At 39.6% G+C, this 20,688-nt stretch overlaps 1 protein-coding gene across 1 annotated transcript in view; it reads left to right on the forward strand.

The window, feature by feature from the left end:
* Positions 1-20,688, forward strand: part of LOC134533218 (SPARC) — a 96,061-nt gene that overhangs the window by 68,116 nt on the left and 7,257 nt on the right. Inside the window, exons 2-6 of the mRNA XM_063370613.1 lie at positions 4,242-4,331; positions 5,243-5,459; positions 7,029-7,144; positions 10,378-10,524; positions 14,671-14,873. Of these exons, the coding sequence (XP_063226683.1) occupies positions 4,260-4,331; positions 5,243-5,459; positions 7,029-7,144; positions 10,378-10,524; positions 14,671-14,873 (755 nt within the window). The 5' untranslated portion in view covers positions 4,242-4,259. The remainder of the gene's footprint in view (positions 1-4,241; positions 4,332-5,242; positions 5,460-7,028; positions 7,145-10,377; positions 10,525-14,670; positions 14,874-20,688) is intronic.

The raw sequence follows: 20,688 nt of genomic DNA on the forward strand, positions 1-20,688 counted from the left end.
GCCACATCGTACTTAATACGTACACCAAGCGGGAGGCCCGCAAAAATTCACAGAGACCAACTGCGCCTAGCCGCGGGGGAGAGACAAGCTCCAAGGGACACGGACAGGGGAGAGGGGTCTGCCTCTACACCAGTCACCGACGCAAACCAAGCCAGCCGTGACATGGACGGAAGGTGGGACGAGGACATGGCGGGACAGAAAGAACAAGGAGACGTGACAGAGACGCGACCGGCAGCCGACACAGGGGCAGCCATGAAGGGAACGGAGACAGGAGGGGCAGAAGAGAGCGTAATGGAACCAGCCAGGACATTTGGGGAACCAGACGAAACGACCGCCGACACAAACGTGATCCAGTTCATCACGGAACCGGACACGGACGGGGAGGACGAGGAGGGGAAAGACCCAGACACCCCTCTCTGGCCCCTCAATACGAGTCTGGCGGACTCGTCGTTCATTATGACCGTCACCGAACCAGACTCAGATACAGAACGGGGGGACACAGAGGGGATGGAGGAAGAACTGATGGGGGTCCTGACAGGTGAACCAGGATCTTCGGGGTGGTCTGCCATCCCAACCACGAGGATGGGGGGAAAGGGCAGGACATTAGACCCCAACTGTTCGCTCAGCCCCTCAATTTCCAGAAGCGAATCTGGGGAAAACTCCCGACCTAGGAGGATACGGCGGGTACCCACCTACTTACGGGAATTTCAGTGCAATAACCTACCAAAGGCAAGCCACCACACTAACACAGGATCCCGACTCAGTGTCATGAGTTTACTGCCACCCTTCGCGAGACACCCGCACACGATACACACCAGAGGCCAAGACACTTCCTACCCTCTCGTTTCTACGATCAACGAGTGCAACGGCAGATGCGATTAAGAGACGTTGACGCGCATAATGGCCTTGTGGGAGGGGGGGGCATTTGACGTCGACCCAGAGGCCACCCTAGCTCCTACAGGCCGTTATGGCGCGTCACCGCCTTCTTCTGTGCGCGGGCGTGTGCGGGAGCCAGTGGTGCCACCTTCAATAAATCAGTGTCCCTCCGACGTAGTTTTTTATGTATATTTTCTTTTCTTTCAGCAGGACATAATTTTTATTGTAAAAACTATAATATCATCCATCATGTATAATTTAAATTAGAAGGGTAAATAACATGTATTTTAATATGCACGGGGTGAACAAGTCGCGGGTTCCCGTCCACGAGGACGTGAGATGCTGCACGAGACGCGCGCGGGGAGGGGGTCGGCGCGAGCAGAGGAGGGAGTCGCGTCTGGAGAACCGCGGAGGAGTGACGTGTCGGCCGCGAGCTCTCGCCAAGACGAGTGAAACGGGTGAGCATAGAGGCCTCCGGGCTTAACGACAGTGACGCGGGGAATAGATCAGCAACAGTCTTCGAGTCGTGTCAGGCAGTTCGAAACTATGGAGATTAGTATGTCAACTATTGCCAAGGGGTCGCCTTATTGTAAATAGTTTAGTTTTCTTTTTATTAGTGTTTCATAATTTTTTCCTTTCCTCTCGTATGTATGTATATATATATATATATCTTTATTCGCTTGTATAGTCATGCATTGCCTAGGATAAAATAGTACCATTGTGTCATGGACGAGACCTCGCCATTTTAATGGGACATTTCAGAAACTGTGTCCGCAGGTAGTGCTTGCCTGAATTCGCTATAGGACAGGAAATCAAAGCCCTGCCGGTTTGGGACAAACGCCATCGGTTAGCGCCGCGACGCCGGCGCCTACTACTTCCCATAGGCGGCCGTGTAAGGGGAAATTCTCGTGTAGTCAGGCCTCACCTAAGAACGGTCGTAGGCGGGAACTGCGATAGCCCCGTGCCAGTGCAAATAGTGGCCAATAAAAAGAGTGAGTGCCACGAAACCCTATGTAGTTTCATTATTAGCAGGCTAGATCCTCTTAACTGCCACGCGGCCCGAAACCCACCCCCAACTGAGCTAGCCCAAGAACCTACACAACCAATAAGGGGATCAGCCCGCTCGACGACAACCAAATGATGAAAATGTTAAAATTATTTTGTTTTTATATTAAATTCATTAACCCATTTCTTTTTACTTTTATATACTGCCAGAGCCAGCAGAATATTATCATTATCGGAATCATCACTCGAATCCCACGGCATGCATTTCTCCAACATCGCGAACTAGACTATCCTGTCTGGTGCAGTGAACATAGCGAATATAGCATAGCTTCCTTTGTGGTACAGCTACAACTGACTAAAAAAATATAGCAATACAGTAAGTCCTCGGTTTACGTCGGGGTTACGTTCCTGAAAACCGCGACGTAAATAGAAACGACGCAAAATGAGCCATGTTTCATGCCACCGGCCGACCACGGCCCAAGGTCGGCCGGAAGCGCTGGCATACAGACGTGACAACGGGCAATTTTATCAGCAAATGACAACCGACAGCGTGGGAAACAAGTCCAACTAGTACTTCTCAGTTTTATAGAATGGTTATTTAACCAGCTGCTTTATTACCTTTATTGATTGAAATATAAAAACAGATAAATAGTCGTTTGGAAGACATCTTATGAAGAAAAAATCATAAATTGCAGTGAGCTGATACTGTAGGCCTACTACAAACGCATTTAATCACGATAAAGTTAACAACGGCACGTTTAAAACTCCGGCCAACTCAATGATATAGCGACTGAAGTGTAGAGCTGTAGCAAACCGTATGTATTCGTTACTGAGTAACGGGTGCGGCATCTAGTAACGAGTAACGAAACGTTACACACGAATGCATTTCGTTACTCGCATTTTTCGTATGTTTTACGTATGCGCGCGCTTATTCGTTACAAAGAACGATGTTTGTTTATTAAGAAAAGTATAATTTGGAAATTCGTCGTCCAAGTTTTTTACTGTTTATTAAAGGTATTGTGTGTGTAGACAAAGTTTGGGATTGGGACAGAAACAACGTAAGAAAGTATTTTTTACAAATTATAAATATGTATGTTTTTGTTTTTTATTATCACGTATTTTCACGTTTTTTGTTCTTATCTTAAAATATATATTATAATAAAGCTGCTCTAATGAGATTTTATTGTTTCTTGGTTAACAAAAGCTGTTAATTATCAAATACTTTTAATTGTTTATATTCGATTTATTATTATTTACGCGACGTCATACTGTACGCGTACGAAATACGACTCGATTCGTTGCTGTTACATAACATAACATGTTATGCGGTATCAGAAGTAACGAGTAACGATACGAAAGTAACGAGTACTAATTGTTATAGTAACGAATACATACGGGTACACTTTTTTTAGTTACTTTAACACCTCTACTGAAGTGCCAAGGAGTTGGACGAAAAGGGGTAGGAGAAAATGCTGTGTCGTTGCGGGAAGTAGATAACACTTCTACGTGCGAGATACGTGGGTGGCCGAGCGGGCGGGCTGGTAGTATTGCATCACCGCGCGGAGAGCAGCGGAGAGCAGGAAGCGTCCCTCATGATGTATGATAAGATAAGGCGGTGAACGTGTAGCTTACGCTACATAGCATAAATTAACTACCGAAGGAAACAAAGAATTATAAACGAATTATATACGGTGTTTTGGTTAAAATAAAGATTTACGGTCATTGTAAACGACGTTATTGTGAATCGGCGACAACTTAAATTGAAACATGAGTACTCAAACATTAGCGACGTTAATCCGAAACGACGTAAATCGGTACGACGTAAATAGAGGACTTACTGTACTTAGTGTATCATTAAAATAAGAACATGGTTAAATCTGCAGAAAATCACAGTAGAAACATTTTCACCATATTGTTATATAAATAGGCATAAATAGGCACATAAAAAAATGAAGATTTAATTTTCTGTAATTCACTGTCCACATTATTCAGTGTCAGTCTTACAGTACTTGATTGGTTTGAAGATGGTAATAAAAAAGAGGGGGGGGAATGAAGTAAAAAAGACTGTAAAGGAAGCTTGAGTATAAGATAAATCAAGTTGGTATATTTTGTTCCACTGTTACATTTCAACTGGTGCAATTCCGATAAAATAAACTTATGTTCTTGATTTATGAGGAATCATAATATGAGGTAAACAATTTTTTTTACCTTTGATAGTAATTAAGTAATGATACAATTACTCACAGTCACAGTATTGTATATTTACCTAGCCAGTTTGCTTGCCTGAAAATTGAGGCTGTGCTACAGACATCCAAAAAAAAAGTCTCTAAAGCGAGTCACATTTTCTGGTGTGGTTGCAGGTCGCGGCCTCTCTCACCATGAAGTTGCAGGTGTTGCTGGTGGCCATAGTGCTGTCTCTCTTGATCACCGACGTGTTCGGTGAGAAAGTGGTGAGTATGGTTAGCTCACGATTACTGATGGGTCAAATCCCATTTCCCTCGAATCTGAATCTCTAATTAAAATCATAAAGAGTACTGCGAATCCGAATCTATGTATCAAGGGTCAAAAATAAAATAATGTACAAAAATGGAAAAAAAAAAAAATTCTGGTGTTGAAACATACAAAACTTGAAATTTTTGTTTCACAAAGTAAGTTTCCAGAATCAATACATATTGTAATTTTATTTATACAACTACATGTTAAAAGTACACTATCTTGGGTAATGGCAACAGGATTGGCATAAAGGACAAAACTGGCATAGTTAACTTCAGAGGTTATCAGTGTTGAACACTTTATTTCCTCATATTTTTCTTCGAATCTCCTTTTCCTTGAATTTAAAATACTAAGGATTTGATGAAATTTGAGGCTTTGATTGGCCCATCCCTACTCATAATGGCGTTCAGGGATGTCACATTATCGCACGGAAAACTGCCCGGTCCACAATTGTGAAGTCCAATGTCCGAATATTCAGAGTTCTAGAGAAGTCAGTAGAGTGCAGTAAATGTTTTTTTTTTATTGTACCTTTTTTTTTTGTTTATTGTTTTCATGAAATTTTTTCCAAACAGGAACCGGAAACTCACATATCGTGAGAGTTCTTTTGTTGTTCTATGCTAACAAAGAAACACAAGATACCAACAATGCATTCGTACCAGGGGGATTCGGACCATCGCCCACACCACGCATGACATCAGGAGGTCACGTGCACCAAATCAGCGATAAGTGTCAGTCTGACACAGTTTAGGACATTGCAATTGTGGATGGGGTCCGGTCCCAGCTAGTTCGGACGAGCGGGACTCCACTGTGAATGCAAAGACCCTGGGTGTGGACTCTTCACCGAGCTGGCTCGGCTGGCGGGTTGCAGAGGAAGTTCAAGAAGTACCGCCGCCACCACCGCACCTCCACCACCACCACCACCACGGAGGTGGACCCCGAGCTGTCGGCGGAGTCTGCGGAGGCCTCGGACGACAAGGACGTGTTCTCGATGATGGCGGTGGACGAGAAGGTGCAGGAGAAGCAGGACCAGGAGGACGAGAGCCTGCCCGACTCCGAGATCCAGGACAACAACGTCATCATGCACGGTATGCAGGCACGGCTCCAGGAGGGGCCCAACTCCAACACTTTTATTATTTTTTTATTTTTGAGGGTGTATTTTTGTTTACTAAAATACTTAAATTTATAACCAGTGCTGGAATCCTTTGAAGTATGAGTCAAGTGTCTTACAGCTGTGCCAATCCCTTTGCACCCGGTACAGTAAGCATGTCTGATGATATCTTTTGCTGTTCGCCCGCAAACTAAAGCTAAATAAAGTTTTTCCTAACTAATAATGCTATTGCATTGTCCACTAATGTACATACCACAGCACAGTTTTTATGAGTAGTGAATGACTGTGAAAAAAATGTTTAGCATTGTGGAAATATAGTACCCAACTCTTTTAAGAAGTTTTTAACGGGACTATTTTAGACCCGTCTCACCAGGAAAAATGCCTCAAAGGGGTGAGAGCGTATTTTTTTTAAATTCAAGAACATTTTTTTGACATAATATTAATTTCTTAAAGAGTAGTATTGTAAATGCATTCCAATATATTTCATATTTTGAAATGTGTAAATTAAAAATAAATATACAGCTTTTATTAAAATAAGGCAGTGTTCCTTCTTTTCACCTTTCTTCATACTACCAAAGGGTGCAGATGGGGTTACTGCTTTACCAGCCCCTGCTCTCTGGCAAGAAATGGCACGACAGGCAGTTGCAGACTGTCGATGGACACAGACCACACTGACCGGCTGCACAGGGAAAGAATTCATATTCAAGCATGTAACAGCTTATTTAATCCAGGATTCTATGGTTGTGCACATTCTGTTATCTGGCACCAATCAAGATGGTCACATTCATATTTTTTTCCAGGTATATTGCGGCAGTTGATCTTGGCCACAAGTCGTATTACTGCACCGCCAGCGTTTTCAGTTTGCTTAGAGTTTATAATTACGTCTTTTCATTTCACTACAGTGTTTCCTGTTTTCTAGCGGGTAATGATTAACATTTCACATTTCTGGGTACATTCCCATAATGATTTTTTGTAGAAGACCAATGACCTTCTGCATGAGCGAAAACCTATAGGATTCCCAAGGGGGGACCCATGTGATAATGTTTATAATTCCACTGCACAGTTACAATTTTGCAAGCGTAAACGGACCCCCTTCAGAGAGAGGCTTTTTGATTCCAGGGATCTACATCCATGCTCTTCTATATTTTTTTTCTTTTTACAGAGCTGCTTATTACAACTTGTATTAAATAACATCGTACTATCTGTCAATTTTTCTTTTGTAGTCCCATGAAAACTGTGTTAACATTCAATAATCCGGCAAAATCACTATTCCGGAATGGTTATGGTGCCGAACGTCCCATATAAAAGACAGTTAGTTCACTGTACTGTAAAATACAGACTGATCAAATTACAACTTTACATTTAATAATTTTAATGAAAGTGTGTGTTTGTTGGCTTGCCATTTGTAAACAAATGCACATGGTTTGTATACATCAGCTGACTTTGACAGGTGGGTTGGTATAAATCATAAGCCAGCGATGGCTCAGTGTGCAGAGGACAGTACTCGGTCTTTGTTGTGTTGAGCGAGCCATCCTTGCTGTTTCAGACCCGTGCGCAGACAAGCACTGCGGGGCGGGACGGGTGTGCGACATCGACGACAGGGGGGAGGCGGTGTGCATCTGCATCCCAGACTGTCCCGTGGAGAAGGATCCAAGGAGGAAGGTGCGCTCTTCATCAGTCCACACTCTCTCTCGATAACACAGCTCAGGAGACTCTGCCCGTCCATTAGCATCAGGTCTACGCACTTCACAAACCATTTCAGTCATTGCAAACGTAATACACTGTTGTCTACCTATGACTATTTATTAATTTTGATCATATTCTATGTTTGTTGTGTTCTGTCGTATTTGTTTAATGTTAACACCGACTGCATGCAGTCCTTAAAAACTTGAACAATATAAAAAATATTACTTTCTTCGCTTTACAGTCTTCCAGTTAACTTTCTGAAATAGTGTTCCCGTGAATGTTGACTTATTGACTTACACAATATTACCAGATATTAACACAGCTTTTGTAACAACTCAGACCGAGAGCAGATTTCCGAATATCCGGACATTCCATATTTTGCAAATGCCAGACTACTTAAATGCTGGATTATCAGGCCGTAACTCCCGTGAACTCCTAATGCTAAGATGTAGGGCAAATACATCTGTAAGGTGGTAATCGGCAGCAAAATTTGTGTAGCAGGAAAATAAGGATAAAAATTAAAACACAAATACAGGCTGAAACTAAATTTTTTATCAACGACTGCCGATTTCTGCTGAAGAAACATAAATAAAGCACCCCGAACACTTCCTAGCAATCTTGAACCAAGCCAAATGCTCCAGACTAATCACGGGTCACACAGAGTGCTTCCAACTACCACTTATGTGCGTAATAAAAACGTGATTTTGACCTTTGCTAAAATCATAGATTTTTAGCTAAAGTTCGCCTTGTTGGCTAAAGTCCATACATACCGTGTTTTCTCGCATAATCGTTGCACATTTTATTCTAAAATCAAGTTTGAAAAGTAGGGGTGCGACGATTATCCGGGAAAAATTTTTTTTTTGTTAGATAAAGTATTCATAAAAATAAAACCTATTCATGGAAAGTAGGTTTATTTACAAAGTGAAGTATAAAAGAGCACGCCAAACAATTTAATTTATTAAGTCATGCAACAAAAACCTTTCTTCAACTTTAAATATAAAAACAAACTTTAAATAGAAAAACAAAATCTGTGATCTAAATGCAAGCCGAACGAACGCATAACTACCGTAGTAAACACCACGAGTGAGCGGAATATCAAATGTAGTTAACTCGGTTCTGCATAGAGAGCGCACGTTGCATGCAATCGGCGAGATATCGATATTCGACTACGTGTGCGCACTCTATAAGGGAAGCAACATAACCAAACGGTAATGATTGCAACGAGCGCTGGCTATATATTTCTAAGCGGTAAACTGCGGCGACGCTGACAAACAGATGAAGGTTATAACGTTTAACAAGTCTTTAAAAGAAAATTTACACATCACACAGCTTCTTATTTCCATTATTTAAATAAGTACACAGTAATTTCTGAATAAATATTATATTTATACTTTAAAATACATCATTTTATACGGAAAAGATACCTACACAAAGCGCTTGGCATCTCTTAGCAGGACCAAAAACATCATGCGACGTTCACACGAGAGGTTTTTTTTATCCAAATTTTGACACCCTAAAATATGGGTGCGACGATTACGCGCATGCGACGATTACGCGCGTGCGACGATTATGCGATAAAACAGGGTACTTTGCTGGTGCTGGATCATTGGGCATTCTGGACCGCCGGAGCAGAGACTATCAGAAGTCTATTGTATCACCATCCACACTACTTTGGCACTTAAATTATTATCCATGATGTACAGTACCATAGTTTGAAATTAATTTTTGAAAGGGCAGGAGACAAGTGTTTTATATACTTAAATTGGTTAACTATTGATGCAGTATTAAATTTTTTTTTAAACAGGTAAATGTAACTTACTTAACTTACACTTATAAAATTTGTGAACAATTTTCCTTTCTTTTTTATGAAGACTCCTGGAAGTTAGATGCAGGGAATTAATAATAATCTACTGTTATGCTGGTTTCAAAACCTCCACTTAATGTACACAGGCACTTTCTTTGGTGCTATCATACAAATATCACACCCTGAGTACAAGGCTATTGTAACTCAAAAATCAGTGCAATACTACCACAACTCAGATGCCATAGTACTGCACATATTCTTATATAATGTTTTCCAGAGTGCAACCCTACATTATTTGCCATAAATCCCGTAAAAGTAAATATAATATTGTGATAGTCTTGCAGTGCCTAGATAATGATATTTTCCTGCTTATGGTCAAAATATCTCATAAACTCAATTTTTTGAGTTACGATAGTCTTTTACTCAGGGTGCGATATGTGAACATGTAAACTATAAGATATAAAAGGTAGTGCTATAATATAAAATAGTTTACAAAATATTATTAGTAATAAGTAATTTATTGTCTTCTGTAGTTAAGGTACTTAAAAAAAGTTCACACAACAATAAACACAAAACAAACAAAAAGTTAAAATGTAAATAATTTTTAAATACTATGACCATCAAAAGCACTTACTTGCACATAAATTTATTACAATAATATTGGAAGTATCTTGAAAACATATCATTTTTAAAATTAATCTTGAAACTGAAATTAATATTAGTAGGTAACTCACTTTGAGTTTTTTGTATGGGAAAAAAAAATGTTGAATACTCATGAGAAAATGACCTCTGCATTTGCTTTCTCAGTGGAAGAGAGTAAAGTACAAGAGAAATGTTCAAACATACTTACATGAAAGTTGAGAGTTGATATACTATCTGTAGTGTTATTGACTTGGCTTATCATCCACCATCTTAATGGCTTTACCTAGTTTACCATTTATTGTCTTGCCACCTCCAGGGCTGACAACCTTCACGGAAGTACACAACACACAGTAACATGACACAAAATAACTGTAAAATGTATATCTGCAAATGAATTGTAAATATCATCAACCTCAGAAAGTGTAGCGAGTCACAGGAGCTCCATGAGGCGGCCAGATCAAGACTGCCAACCTTCCCTTGCACGCACTCAAAAGTGTGCCAAGCTCTAACTGTATTCTAGGGCAACGATGTGATTACACATAACAAAGGCACTACGTAACCTAACACAATACAACACAAAACTTAATATCTGTGTTATAATGCATGAAATAAAGAGTTAGGTATTGCAGGAACTGTTGGCTGCACACTCTCCGTCGCACTTGTCTACACTCGTGTTAGGCGGCGACGATCTTCCGCAACGGCCTGAAATGAAACGAGGGGCAACGAGGCTGTGCGTCAAGGGGTGCGACTGGTGTGTGTGCAGGTGTGCTCCAACCACAACGAGACGTGGGGCTCCGACTGCGAGGTGTACCAGATGCGGTGTTGGTGCGAGAAGGACCTGCCTCAGTGCAAGGGAGACGAGTACGAACACGTGCACATTGAGTACTACGGCATGTGCCGCGAGATGCCGGTAAGCCAGCACTCCAGCCAGCACTCTGGCGAACGCTACGGCACGCTAACCACCTGTATAGTCGTTAAGAATTTTCCCCGGTAAGAATTGAAAGAATTAAGTTGTATCTGTGTACACTGTCTGGATGTTTCTCGTGCATAATCAAAGTGCAGTGTTTAAGTCTGCCAGTCGGTACTTGTACATTTTACCATTTTACGGACAAGTTTCCTTTATCTAATCATTACCTTGTACCAAATGGTTGCTAACTATTAAAAAATGTATTTCACAAAAACTACTGAAAAGAATACATTTTAAAGCTTTAAAACCTTGCAGCTTTCTTATATACGAAAATAATAAAAAAAAAATAATACTAGGAAATTTTAAGAAAGAAATCTTTAAAAATGGTGATAAATGTGTCAGAAAAAGTAAACAGTGCAGAATTTGTTTTTTTTTTAATGTTAATGTATTTTTGAGCTGTAACTTTTTATGAAGTATCAGTAAAATTGTAATATTACTGAATTATGATCATTTGTATTGAATAGCTGTTGTCCATAATATTTAAAAATGGATCAAAATGTTACACCTCATTAACCCTTTGGCTAGTATTAACGTACATGCACGGGCATATTTTTAATGGTATTAGAGAGTATGAACGTAAATGTACGTTTTTAACTTTAACTTAATAGTATGGCCATAATTTTACGTTTTGGCAGCAGTACAATGTTTTGCTATGTCCTACATTCTCTTGTACAGTTTACTAAATGATTCCCAGTGATTTTTAAAGTTCTTGCGTATTTTACAAGGTGGTGAAACACAATGCGTCAGATAGCGGCGTAGTCAAGTCCTTATATGCGGGGTTTTTGAACGATAGCAACAGTCGCACACCTATAGAATTGCAGAGTCAATCTTTTATCTGCTCTTATCTCCTGGTAACGTGAACAGGGGTGTATTTATTTGAGAGTGCTTTTATTTTCGCGGTCACAGATACTGAACTATAGGCTCTTCATAATAGCCAGAAATCTGTGCGAAAAAAGAAAGGGATTTAAAATAAAGTTTGTAAATATTATGAATCAAATGTCTGTTTTCTATACAATATACTATTTTAGTAATCGTATTGATGAAGGAATTGTTTGAGCAGCAAGTACAAAAATTTTTCCACTGGGAACTTACTAAGATGGATAGCCTATAGCTATCATTTTCAGAACTTTACAACACAATATTTTCGTGGAGGTATAGACCACTTTTCTATTGCAATTATTTTTCAGTCTGATATGTACTCCATCGCTATGCTTGTGTCATTGAATTTGAATTACTAAGATATACAAGTGGCTTGTTCGTGCAAACAATGTTCAGTCCCGGGGTTTATCTATTGGCCATAAATTCGTAGAAGTAGAAATATAGTGCTACTGTTTTACTGAATGTTTTTATGACTGTTATTCGTATGTGATTTTTTTAAAACTTTTTGTAATAATGGCAACATTTCGCAAAAGAAAAATACTTTCTGAAAAAGAATTACAAGAAATTATCGCTAACTGGGAATCAGGAAGTGATGAAAGTGTAAATGACATAGACACTGACAGTGATGCAGTTTCCAGTCTAGGTGCCATGAATGCAACTACAGGAACAGAGGTGAGCATAGATGTTCCAACTAATACAGAAAGCTCTTTCCATTGGGAAAACAATGAAAATTTCCGACCAAGGACATTAAATTTTGACAATTCTTTTTCGGGGCTCACAGATGAATTCAATTTGCCGGAAAATTTCAGTGAATTGGATGTATTCAAAATATTGTTTGATCAAGATTTGGTCCAGCACATAGTTGATGAATCGGATAAGTACCACTCATACATAACAGAAAGATTTGAAGTCAAAGAAAAATCAAAACTCAAACAATGGGTGAAATCTAATGTTTCAGAATTTTATACATTTTTAGCTGTAGTTATACTCATGCCCCACACAGCTAAAAACCGTATAAATGATTATTGGTCCACTGACCCAATTCTGTCTACTCCTATTTTTGGAAAAATATTTTCACAGGATCGTTTTTTGCTCTTACTTCGTCTATTACATTTTTCTGATAGCAACAGTCAGCCACACGGAGATCGTCTGTACAAAATAAGTACTGTTTTGGAAACTACCAAAATGAAATTCAAGACATTGTTCAAGCCGCATCAAAATTTATGTATTGACGAGAGCATTATGGTGTGGAAGGGTCGTTTGGTCTTCAAGCAATACATTCCATCCAAGCGGCACAGATTTGGTGTTAAGTTGTTCGTCTTGTGTGACTGTGAGACGGGATATATTGTTGATTTTATTGTTTACACTGGCAGTGAAACCAACATTGTCAAAATCAGCGATCTCGGCATTTCAGGTTCTATCGTCATTACACTTTTGGAGCCCTACCTAGACAAAGGTTACATTTTGTTTACAGATAATTGGTACACAAGCCCAAAACTGTTCGGATTTCTTTTTGAACATCAGACTGGTGCATGCGGAACAGTGGGCCCAAACAGGAAAGAAATGCAGAGATTTCCACAAAAAGTAAAAAAAGGTCAGTGTGCAGTCTCACACACAGAAAACATTCTATCTGAAAAGTGGCATGACAAAAGGGAGGTTGGCATGCTTACTACTGTTCATAACCACGTGTTTGTCGAAACCGACAAAAAAGACCGAACATCAGGTGAAAGCATAATGAAGCCTCTGTCCGTGGTTGAATACAATCGAAACATGGGGTTAGTGGATAAGGCTAACATGCAGATAAGTTTTGTTGATAGTACTAGGAAGACAATAAAATGGTACAAAAAATTGTTTTTCCATATATTGGACATAATAATTTTGAATGCCTGTATTATGTACAATATCAGATATAACAAGAAAATTAGGCTGGTGCAGTTCAGACTCAATTTGGTTCGACAACTACTGCAGGAGTTTTGTCCTACGCGCAAGCCTTCAAAAGGTGGGCGGCGCTCAGCTGTCATCACCCCAACTGCTCGACACTTCCCAACTCCAGTGCCATCAACAGCAGCGAAGGCCAAACCACAAAGGCAGTGTTACGTGTGCAAGCACAGCACAAAGACAAAACCAAGGCGAAAAGAAACAAGGTGGATGTGTGCAGAATGTGATGTAGGACTCTGCGTACACCCATGCTTCACCACATTCCACACAATAAAAAACTTTTAAATTTGTTTACAAGATTTTGTTTATTATATATGTATAATATTGTAAGTACCAAAATAATTTCATCCTGAAACTTGAAATAAAAATCTTTCATAGACATTCTTTTTTCTAGTCAAAATGGATTGCACTGTAAGAAACTGTGTATGTAAATATTTTAAATTTTTATTAAAATATTTATTCAAAATATTAAAAGTACATTTGATCACCGAAATATTAATTTTTTTTTAAATATCTGATCGGTGTGTACAATGTGTAATGTTATTATTATATGTATTTTTAAAAAAAAAAAATGTACTTGAAAATGTCAGTTTTAAAATGTTTTGAAGGTTCTTAAAACTAAAGTTAATAATTGTTTTTGCAAAAAAAAATTTAAGATTTTGTAGTTTTATCTAGGAATCTTAATATTTCTGTAAGCAATAAAAATTTAGTAAAAATTTTTTTTTTTGAAAACCTCCCTGTAGAGGATACACAAAAATTAATTTTTACCTCACCAACCAAAGGGTTAAAGTACGTTTCGACAGTACGAGTTGTGGATCCAGAAGCTTGTGTTCAGAAACAAATGTTTTCCTTAGAAAACATCATTTTGTTCAGCGCAAATTGCAATCTTGAGTCCATTAAACCTAGTCTAGGATCACCATGCTGGGCATTACAGAGCAACAGTCCTTCAGCCAGTTTATGTCCTGTAAATATTTTCAGGGGCTCTGCTTAACATGTACTTCCAATATTTTTCCGCCATTTTCATGAGCTTAGTGACTTTTAGGCATGTGTCAAGCGAAGGTACATTGTTGGAAACATAAAAACAGTTTGCTATAATGCTAAATATTAGTCTGATATTTATGAACTAAAATGAAAAAATTTTAGATACCAATATTTCGAAAAATAGAACTATTAATGAAGCACTAAGTTGAAGAGTGTATACCAGAGTGAGAATACAGAGTGCAGTTTGGTTGGTTCCAAAAGTGTTGGGCTGAGCGTGCTTGCGGGTGGCAGGACTGCAAAGCAGAGGAGATGGCGGACTTCCCGCGCCGCATGCGCGACTGGCTGTTCAACATCATGCGCGACCTGGCGGACAGGCAGGAGCTGACGCCGCACTACCTCAAGATGGAGCGCGAGGCGGAGAGCAACTTGACCCGGCGCTGGAGCAACGCCGCCGTGTGGAAGTGGTGCGACCTGGACGGTCACCCCCCCGACAGGTACTGCCTGCCCCCCTGACAGGTACTGCCTGCCCCCCCCCCCCAACAGGTACCGCCTGCCCCCCCGACAGGTACTGCCTCCCCCCCGACAGGTACCGCCTGACCCCCCCCGACAAGTACCGCCTGCCCCCCCTGACAGGTACCGCCTGCCCCCCCCCCCCCACAGATACCGCCTGCCCCCCCCCCGACAGGTACCCGCCTGCCCCCCCCCCCCCGACAGGTACCGCCTGCCCCCCCCGACAGGTACCGCCTGCCCCCCTCCCGCGCTGCATTGCAGGGCGCTGCCGTCACCACTAGGTGTCAGTCTGGGAGTTGAAACTGGTCAGAGACTGGAAAAAACATGAAATTTTCCAGTGATATTAATTTAAGGAGGAAATATCATGCTCCAGTCTGCCACCCAGTGTGTGAAGGATTTTTGTTTGGATGTCTTTCAGTGTTTTTTTTTTTTTTTGAACAAGGTCAGCTATGGGGATGGTGGAGGATGGATTTTTTTTTATTTCTTTGAGAAAATTTCAAAATAGGAAAATTACCAAAATAAATTAGTCAGGAAATTAAAAACTTCTGTAAGGTAAAAGTCATGGAAATTTTATTACATATTTGCGTGGCCACCCTGTACCACTGGTTTGCAACCTTGAGCTCCCTGCGGCTCACCTGATTGTCAGTAAATTTTGCTAAGACCCACAAACACAAATTATTAAAAACATAGTATGTAGTAGAAGTAAAGTAACAAATAAACATTATTTGATTAGTAGAATTGGTTACAGTCTTCAAGCCCAGGATAAATGAACTTTAAAATACATGATAAGAAAACAGAGAAAGAAAAAAAAAATATTAGTTTTGTTTTTCCCCTTAGTTTTGGTTCGAGACCCAGTCATAAATGTTCCGCGACCCAGCAGTCGGAAAACAATGCCCTACTCTAGGCGCAGAATATCTTAAAACCGTGCTTCTATTGAGTCTATGTTCTTGACATCGTCCAGGACTATGCCCACCTGAGCCCAATGCGTCACCACCTCCTTCCTTGTCCATAATCTCCCCGACTCCATCTGCATGTGCGTGTGCAGCGTGACGACATTAGTTCTGTTGTACTCAGGCGGACACAGACACTCCGGAATGCACACCTGAGTAGCACTATTATTTACAAACATTATATTCAAATGCAGTTATTGTAAAGGGTTTTTGAATGTAAATTAATTTTAATAATTACGTGAAGTTTTTTTTTGTACAAGTTTTGTAACGTAAATGGCACAGATCTAATAACTAATAACGGTCATCGGCGAGGCGGGAAGAGACCTGGACAGTGGCCGCTTACTGATATCCAGCCTAGCCTTCAACCATCACCACCCAACGTAGGAAGAGTCTGCCCCGCTGGGACTTCATCGCTTGCTATCACTGGCCCGTTACTTCTGTTGTCACTTAAATATTTTAAATTGTTTTAATATTATCCTCGGAACCTACCTCGGTAAGCAGGCTGTTTAATTCATTAATTTGAACTCTATATACTAATATGTTTTGAAATGACTCTGTGAGGAACTTGTTGGCCACAAGAGTGGCAGACCCCAACTATACAGATTCGTGTTGCGAGATTTTTTTTAGAGTTAAGAGAGAAGTGTAAGTAATTGTGCCAAGTAATAAATTGTGCCAATATTGAAATGTATTCAATTGTTTGTCATGGATCGGCTTCTGCCAGCAAGCGCTTGGGACAGCTTTAAGAGACCCTCTTCGAACACTCAGAGGGGACCAGGTCCGGAGGGGTTGAGGAGGTTTAAGTTGGGCAGTTTGAGTCTCGTCCACACACGGGCAACGTTACGACCCTTTTAAGGAGTCTCCACTGGGTCCGTGTGCCCAATAATCATACGGCACACATTAAAGACGTGCAGGACGTGTAAGGCTCTACGGCATCACTCTATTAAAATTCACAGGTGGTTACCCACAGTAATTATGTTTCTCCGCAAGGATAAGAGACAATTTTGACTGTAAAAAATGGTATGGCAGCCTCTAACTTACAGGCGTGAAACATGTAAAATGAACTTGAAGAACCAAAAAGGACAAGATTGCATTACATGGTCGACTTCCAGATCCTCATGAAATAAAAACTAATGAATTATGGGGACATTGTGGTCCACACGATGAGGAATGACGATGTGAGAATGGAATATTAATGGAATGCACAGATGTTTTTGGGGGGGAGGAGCAGTAGTGTTGTGTTTATAAGGAACTCAGTGGACATGTTGTTGTGGGCAAATGCTGTCAGAAGCAGTAGAGCTGGAAGATTTTTTAGGCCAATGAAAGGTTTCTTAAGCGCTAAATTAAAAAGTTTTGGAAGTGACCAAAATGCAGGTGTAAATTATTGATGGGCAATGTGGATGAAAACAGATTCAATACTTTTTTGTATGTAATCACAGTGCAAGTCTCCAGAAATGCAATATTTTACACTATTAAGTCAGTACTTTAATGGGATTATTTATAATGAGGATTTTTGGTAGATGACAAAAAAAAGCATTTTACTGCATAAATACCCTGTTTTCTCTCATAACCGTCGCACATTTTATTCTAAAATCAAGTTTGAAAAGTAGGGGTGCGACGATTATGCGGAAAAAAAAATTTTTTCTTAGGTTAAGTTATTCATAAAAACAAAACCCTTTCATGGAAAGTACGTTTATTTAAAAAAAGGTGGAATATACAAAAGCACGCCAAACAATTTATATTAATAATTCATTAAACAAAAACATTTCTTCAGCTTTAAATAGAAAAACCAAACTGTAACGTGAACGCAAGCCACTTTAATCTGTGACTTGAACCAACGCGTAATTATTGCCGTATTACACATTTACCACGAAAGAATGCGGGCCATCAAATGTAGTTAACGCGGCTCTTGACAGAGAGCGCACGTTGTATGCAATCGGCGAGACATTGATATTCGACTACGTGCGCGCGCTCTATATGGGAAGCAACATAACCAAACATGAATGATGCCAACTAGCGCTGGCTACATGTTCATAAGCGGTACACCGCGGTGATGCAGACTATCAGATAAAGGAAATAACGTTTAAAACATCTTTAAAATTACATGTCAGACAACTTCGTATTTCCGTTAATTAAATGAGTACCGTAAGTGGTAATGTCTGAATAAATATTAGATTTCTACTTTAAAATACATTGTTATATATGGAAAATATACCTACACAAAGCGCTCGGCATCTAATAGTAAGACCAAAAACATCATTCAACGTTTACGTGAGTTTTTTTTATTCCAATTTTGACGGCCAAAATTATAGGTGCAACGATTATGCGATAAAAAGGGTAGTAAAATACACATTATGCTTTCGGCAAATTAATGAACACAACATTTAACTATAGCATTAAATTACAAACAAATATGAGTAAAATGCCTACAGAACTATAAATAGCTAAATATAAAATATGGGTGACATCTGAACGGACAAAATTATTTGTACTTTTTTCATGAGTATCTATTTTTTAAGAATTGGTTGGAAGCAATTACAGTATTTACCTTAATACAATGGGATTTTTTTTTTATCAAAACTGGTAAACCTAAAAGATTCAAACTTGTATCTTGCAACTGGAAGTTGTGAATTTACAGCGATGTGAACAGCTTAATTGAAAAAACACACACGCACTGCCTCATAACTGCTGCGTCACTTAAGCAACTTTAGATGGCAAGTAATTATTGCATCCTGAACCTCATGCTCAGTTGAAAAACTACAAGCTCTGACTGTGAACTGTGTCGCATATGCCACTTTAGTCCTCTCTTGTTAAGGCTTTCTGAACCTTGCTGCAGGTAAAGGGGGGGGGGGGGGGGGGGTTTGTCAGCAAGCCTGAGAGATGAGACAAGATAACACTTTGGAATGAGACTTCTAATCACAGGGACCCCCTTCCCTGCTTCACAATCCTATCCTCCCTGGCGACCATCATATAGCACAGCATTTTATGTTCTCTGATAAGTGGCTTATGAACTACAGCCATAAAACAGTTTTCCTTAAATTTTTCTTTTTTTTTCTTTTAATCGCTGTTTGCTTTTTCAAAAAAGGCCATACAAATCACCTTACGGACAGAAAGTGGTACCAGAAAAGCTGCTGGTAAATATGGTATAAATTTTTTTTTATTAATATAAATCAATTTAAATTTCTGTGTGTTTGAATTGTGATTTTTACCCCATAAATTATTTTTCATAAACTCATAGCCTAATCAAAAAGTTTAGGGTCGCATCAAAATCAATGTCGCAGTATTTTTGGGTAAATACGGTATATCGGAAATCCAAAATATCAGAATATAGGCCGGTAACTGATACTAAAACAATTACACCAATCCATCACTTAGCACGTCTTCAAATTGTGCGAATTAATTTAGTGCGATGTTAAATTTTACTGCCCCAGTCTTGAATAGCACGTTTGTAAATTTCAGTTAGCACAAAATTGCCACATGCAAAAAAAAAAGTCTGGCTTGACACCACGAAGTCTGCTTCAACTCGGTAAACAACACATGTACCGTGGCATACAGTTAGCCATACAAGGGGGGAAAAGATACATGCACAGGTCTAACTACGCTGTCGGCTGTTGTACAAACATCAGCTAAGGAAAGTTCAGTTGCGGCTACTGGGTGTAAAATACCAAATGTTTTTACGTCCGCCGGCCACAGATTGGGCCTTGATGAACTTCAGTCTAGCCAGTGGCAGGGAACTCGAGAGCATAATGCTTTGTGTTCAAAGTATTTGATACAAAACTAGAAGTATTACAGTGTGCAAAATGTCATGAAGGCCACATTTATGTTAGTCGCACTTTAATTTTAAGCAAGTCAACTGTGTGCACAATCGTACAAAACAAGGACTTTATTAAACGTTTATATAAGTATGATGCTGTTAGTTGTACTAGTGGGAATATATTTGACATTAGATACCGGAACACAAATGAACAGATGATTCAATGGAAAATGTTTTTAAATGAATGGTGCAATTAAAAAAAAATCACGGGCCTGACAGGATAGGTGTACACTATACGATAATACGTGAATAAGCACTTTACTATCGAAGTACATACCCACCTTATCACCCGTTTTGCGGTGTCGTATTTGTCATACAAAGGATTCGATGGTAGCCTTATAAAGATAAATGGTGTGACGTATTTATCGTTGAGTGTGTAGCATTGCAGAACCCTGCCCTCTGAATTAAATAATTTTCTTTTAAACTTCTTTCTGTATAAGTAAATATAAATAAGTCAATGTTTTTAGAGGGGTGTGTATATTATGAAACAGTAGAATCAGACGTTATGGCTATTAATATATGTTAATTTCGCTTGCTATGTGTTTTAAGAAGGTATTTTGTATTTTAACAGACGTTTTTAATCATTACTATTTTTTATGAAATTATTCACAAATGAGCCGTTGTACTAGATTTTTACCTGTTTAGGCCTACTTTTTCAGGTTATTTCGAAATAATTTTAATTTGGTAAAGTAATTTGTATTATGATTGCTGTTCTTAAATTTTATTAACGTATTGTAATATAATTATAAATCACGGGACTGTGTCTGGGCTTGTGTGATGGTTAGAAAGAGAGGCATGAGAGGCCTGTAAGTGTGAGTGAGAAAGGAACAGTGCTTCCCCGCCAACCGAGATAAAGACGGTAATTTCCCCTCTGTGTGGGAACTGTGTGATAACTGCTGTCTCATGGTGTGGGAGAGAGAACGAGAATGGAAGTCCCCGATTTCGATGTGAAATTGAAAAGAGATAGATCAGGGGAAGCCCAGAGTTCTGTGTGTAAAAGGTTTTTTCATGTATTGTAACTTGTTCTGTGATTGGCTT

This window comes from Bacillus rossius, chromosome 6 (assembly GCF_032445375.1).
Source record: "Bacillus rossius redtenbacheri isolate Brsri chromosome 6, Brsri_v3, whole genome shotgun sequence".
Taxonomy (NCBI): Eukaryota; Metazoa; Arthropoda; class Insecta; order Phasmatodea; family Bacillidae; genus Bacillus; species Bacillus rossius.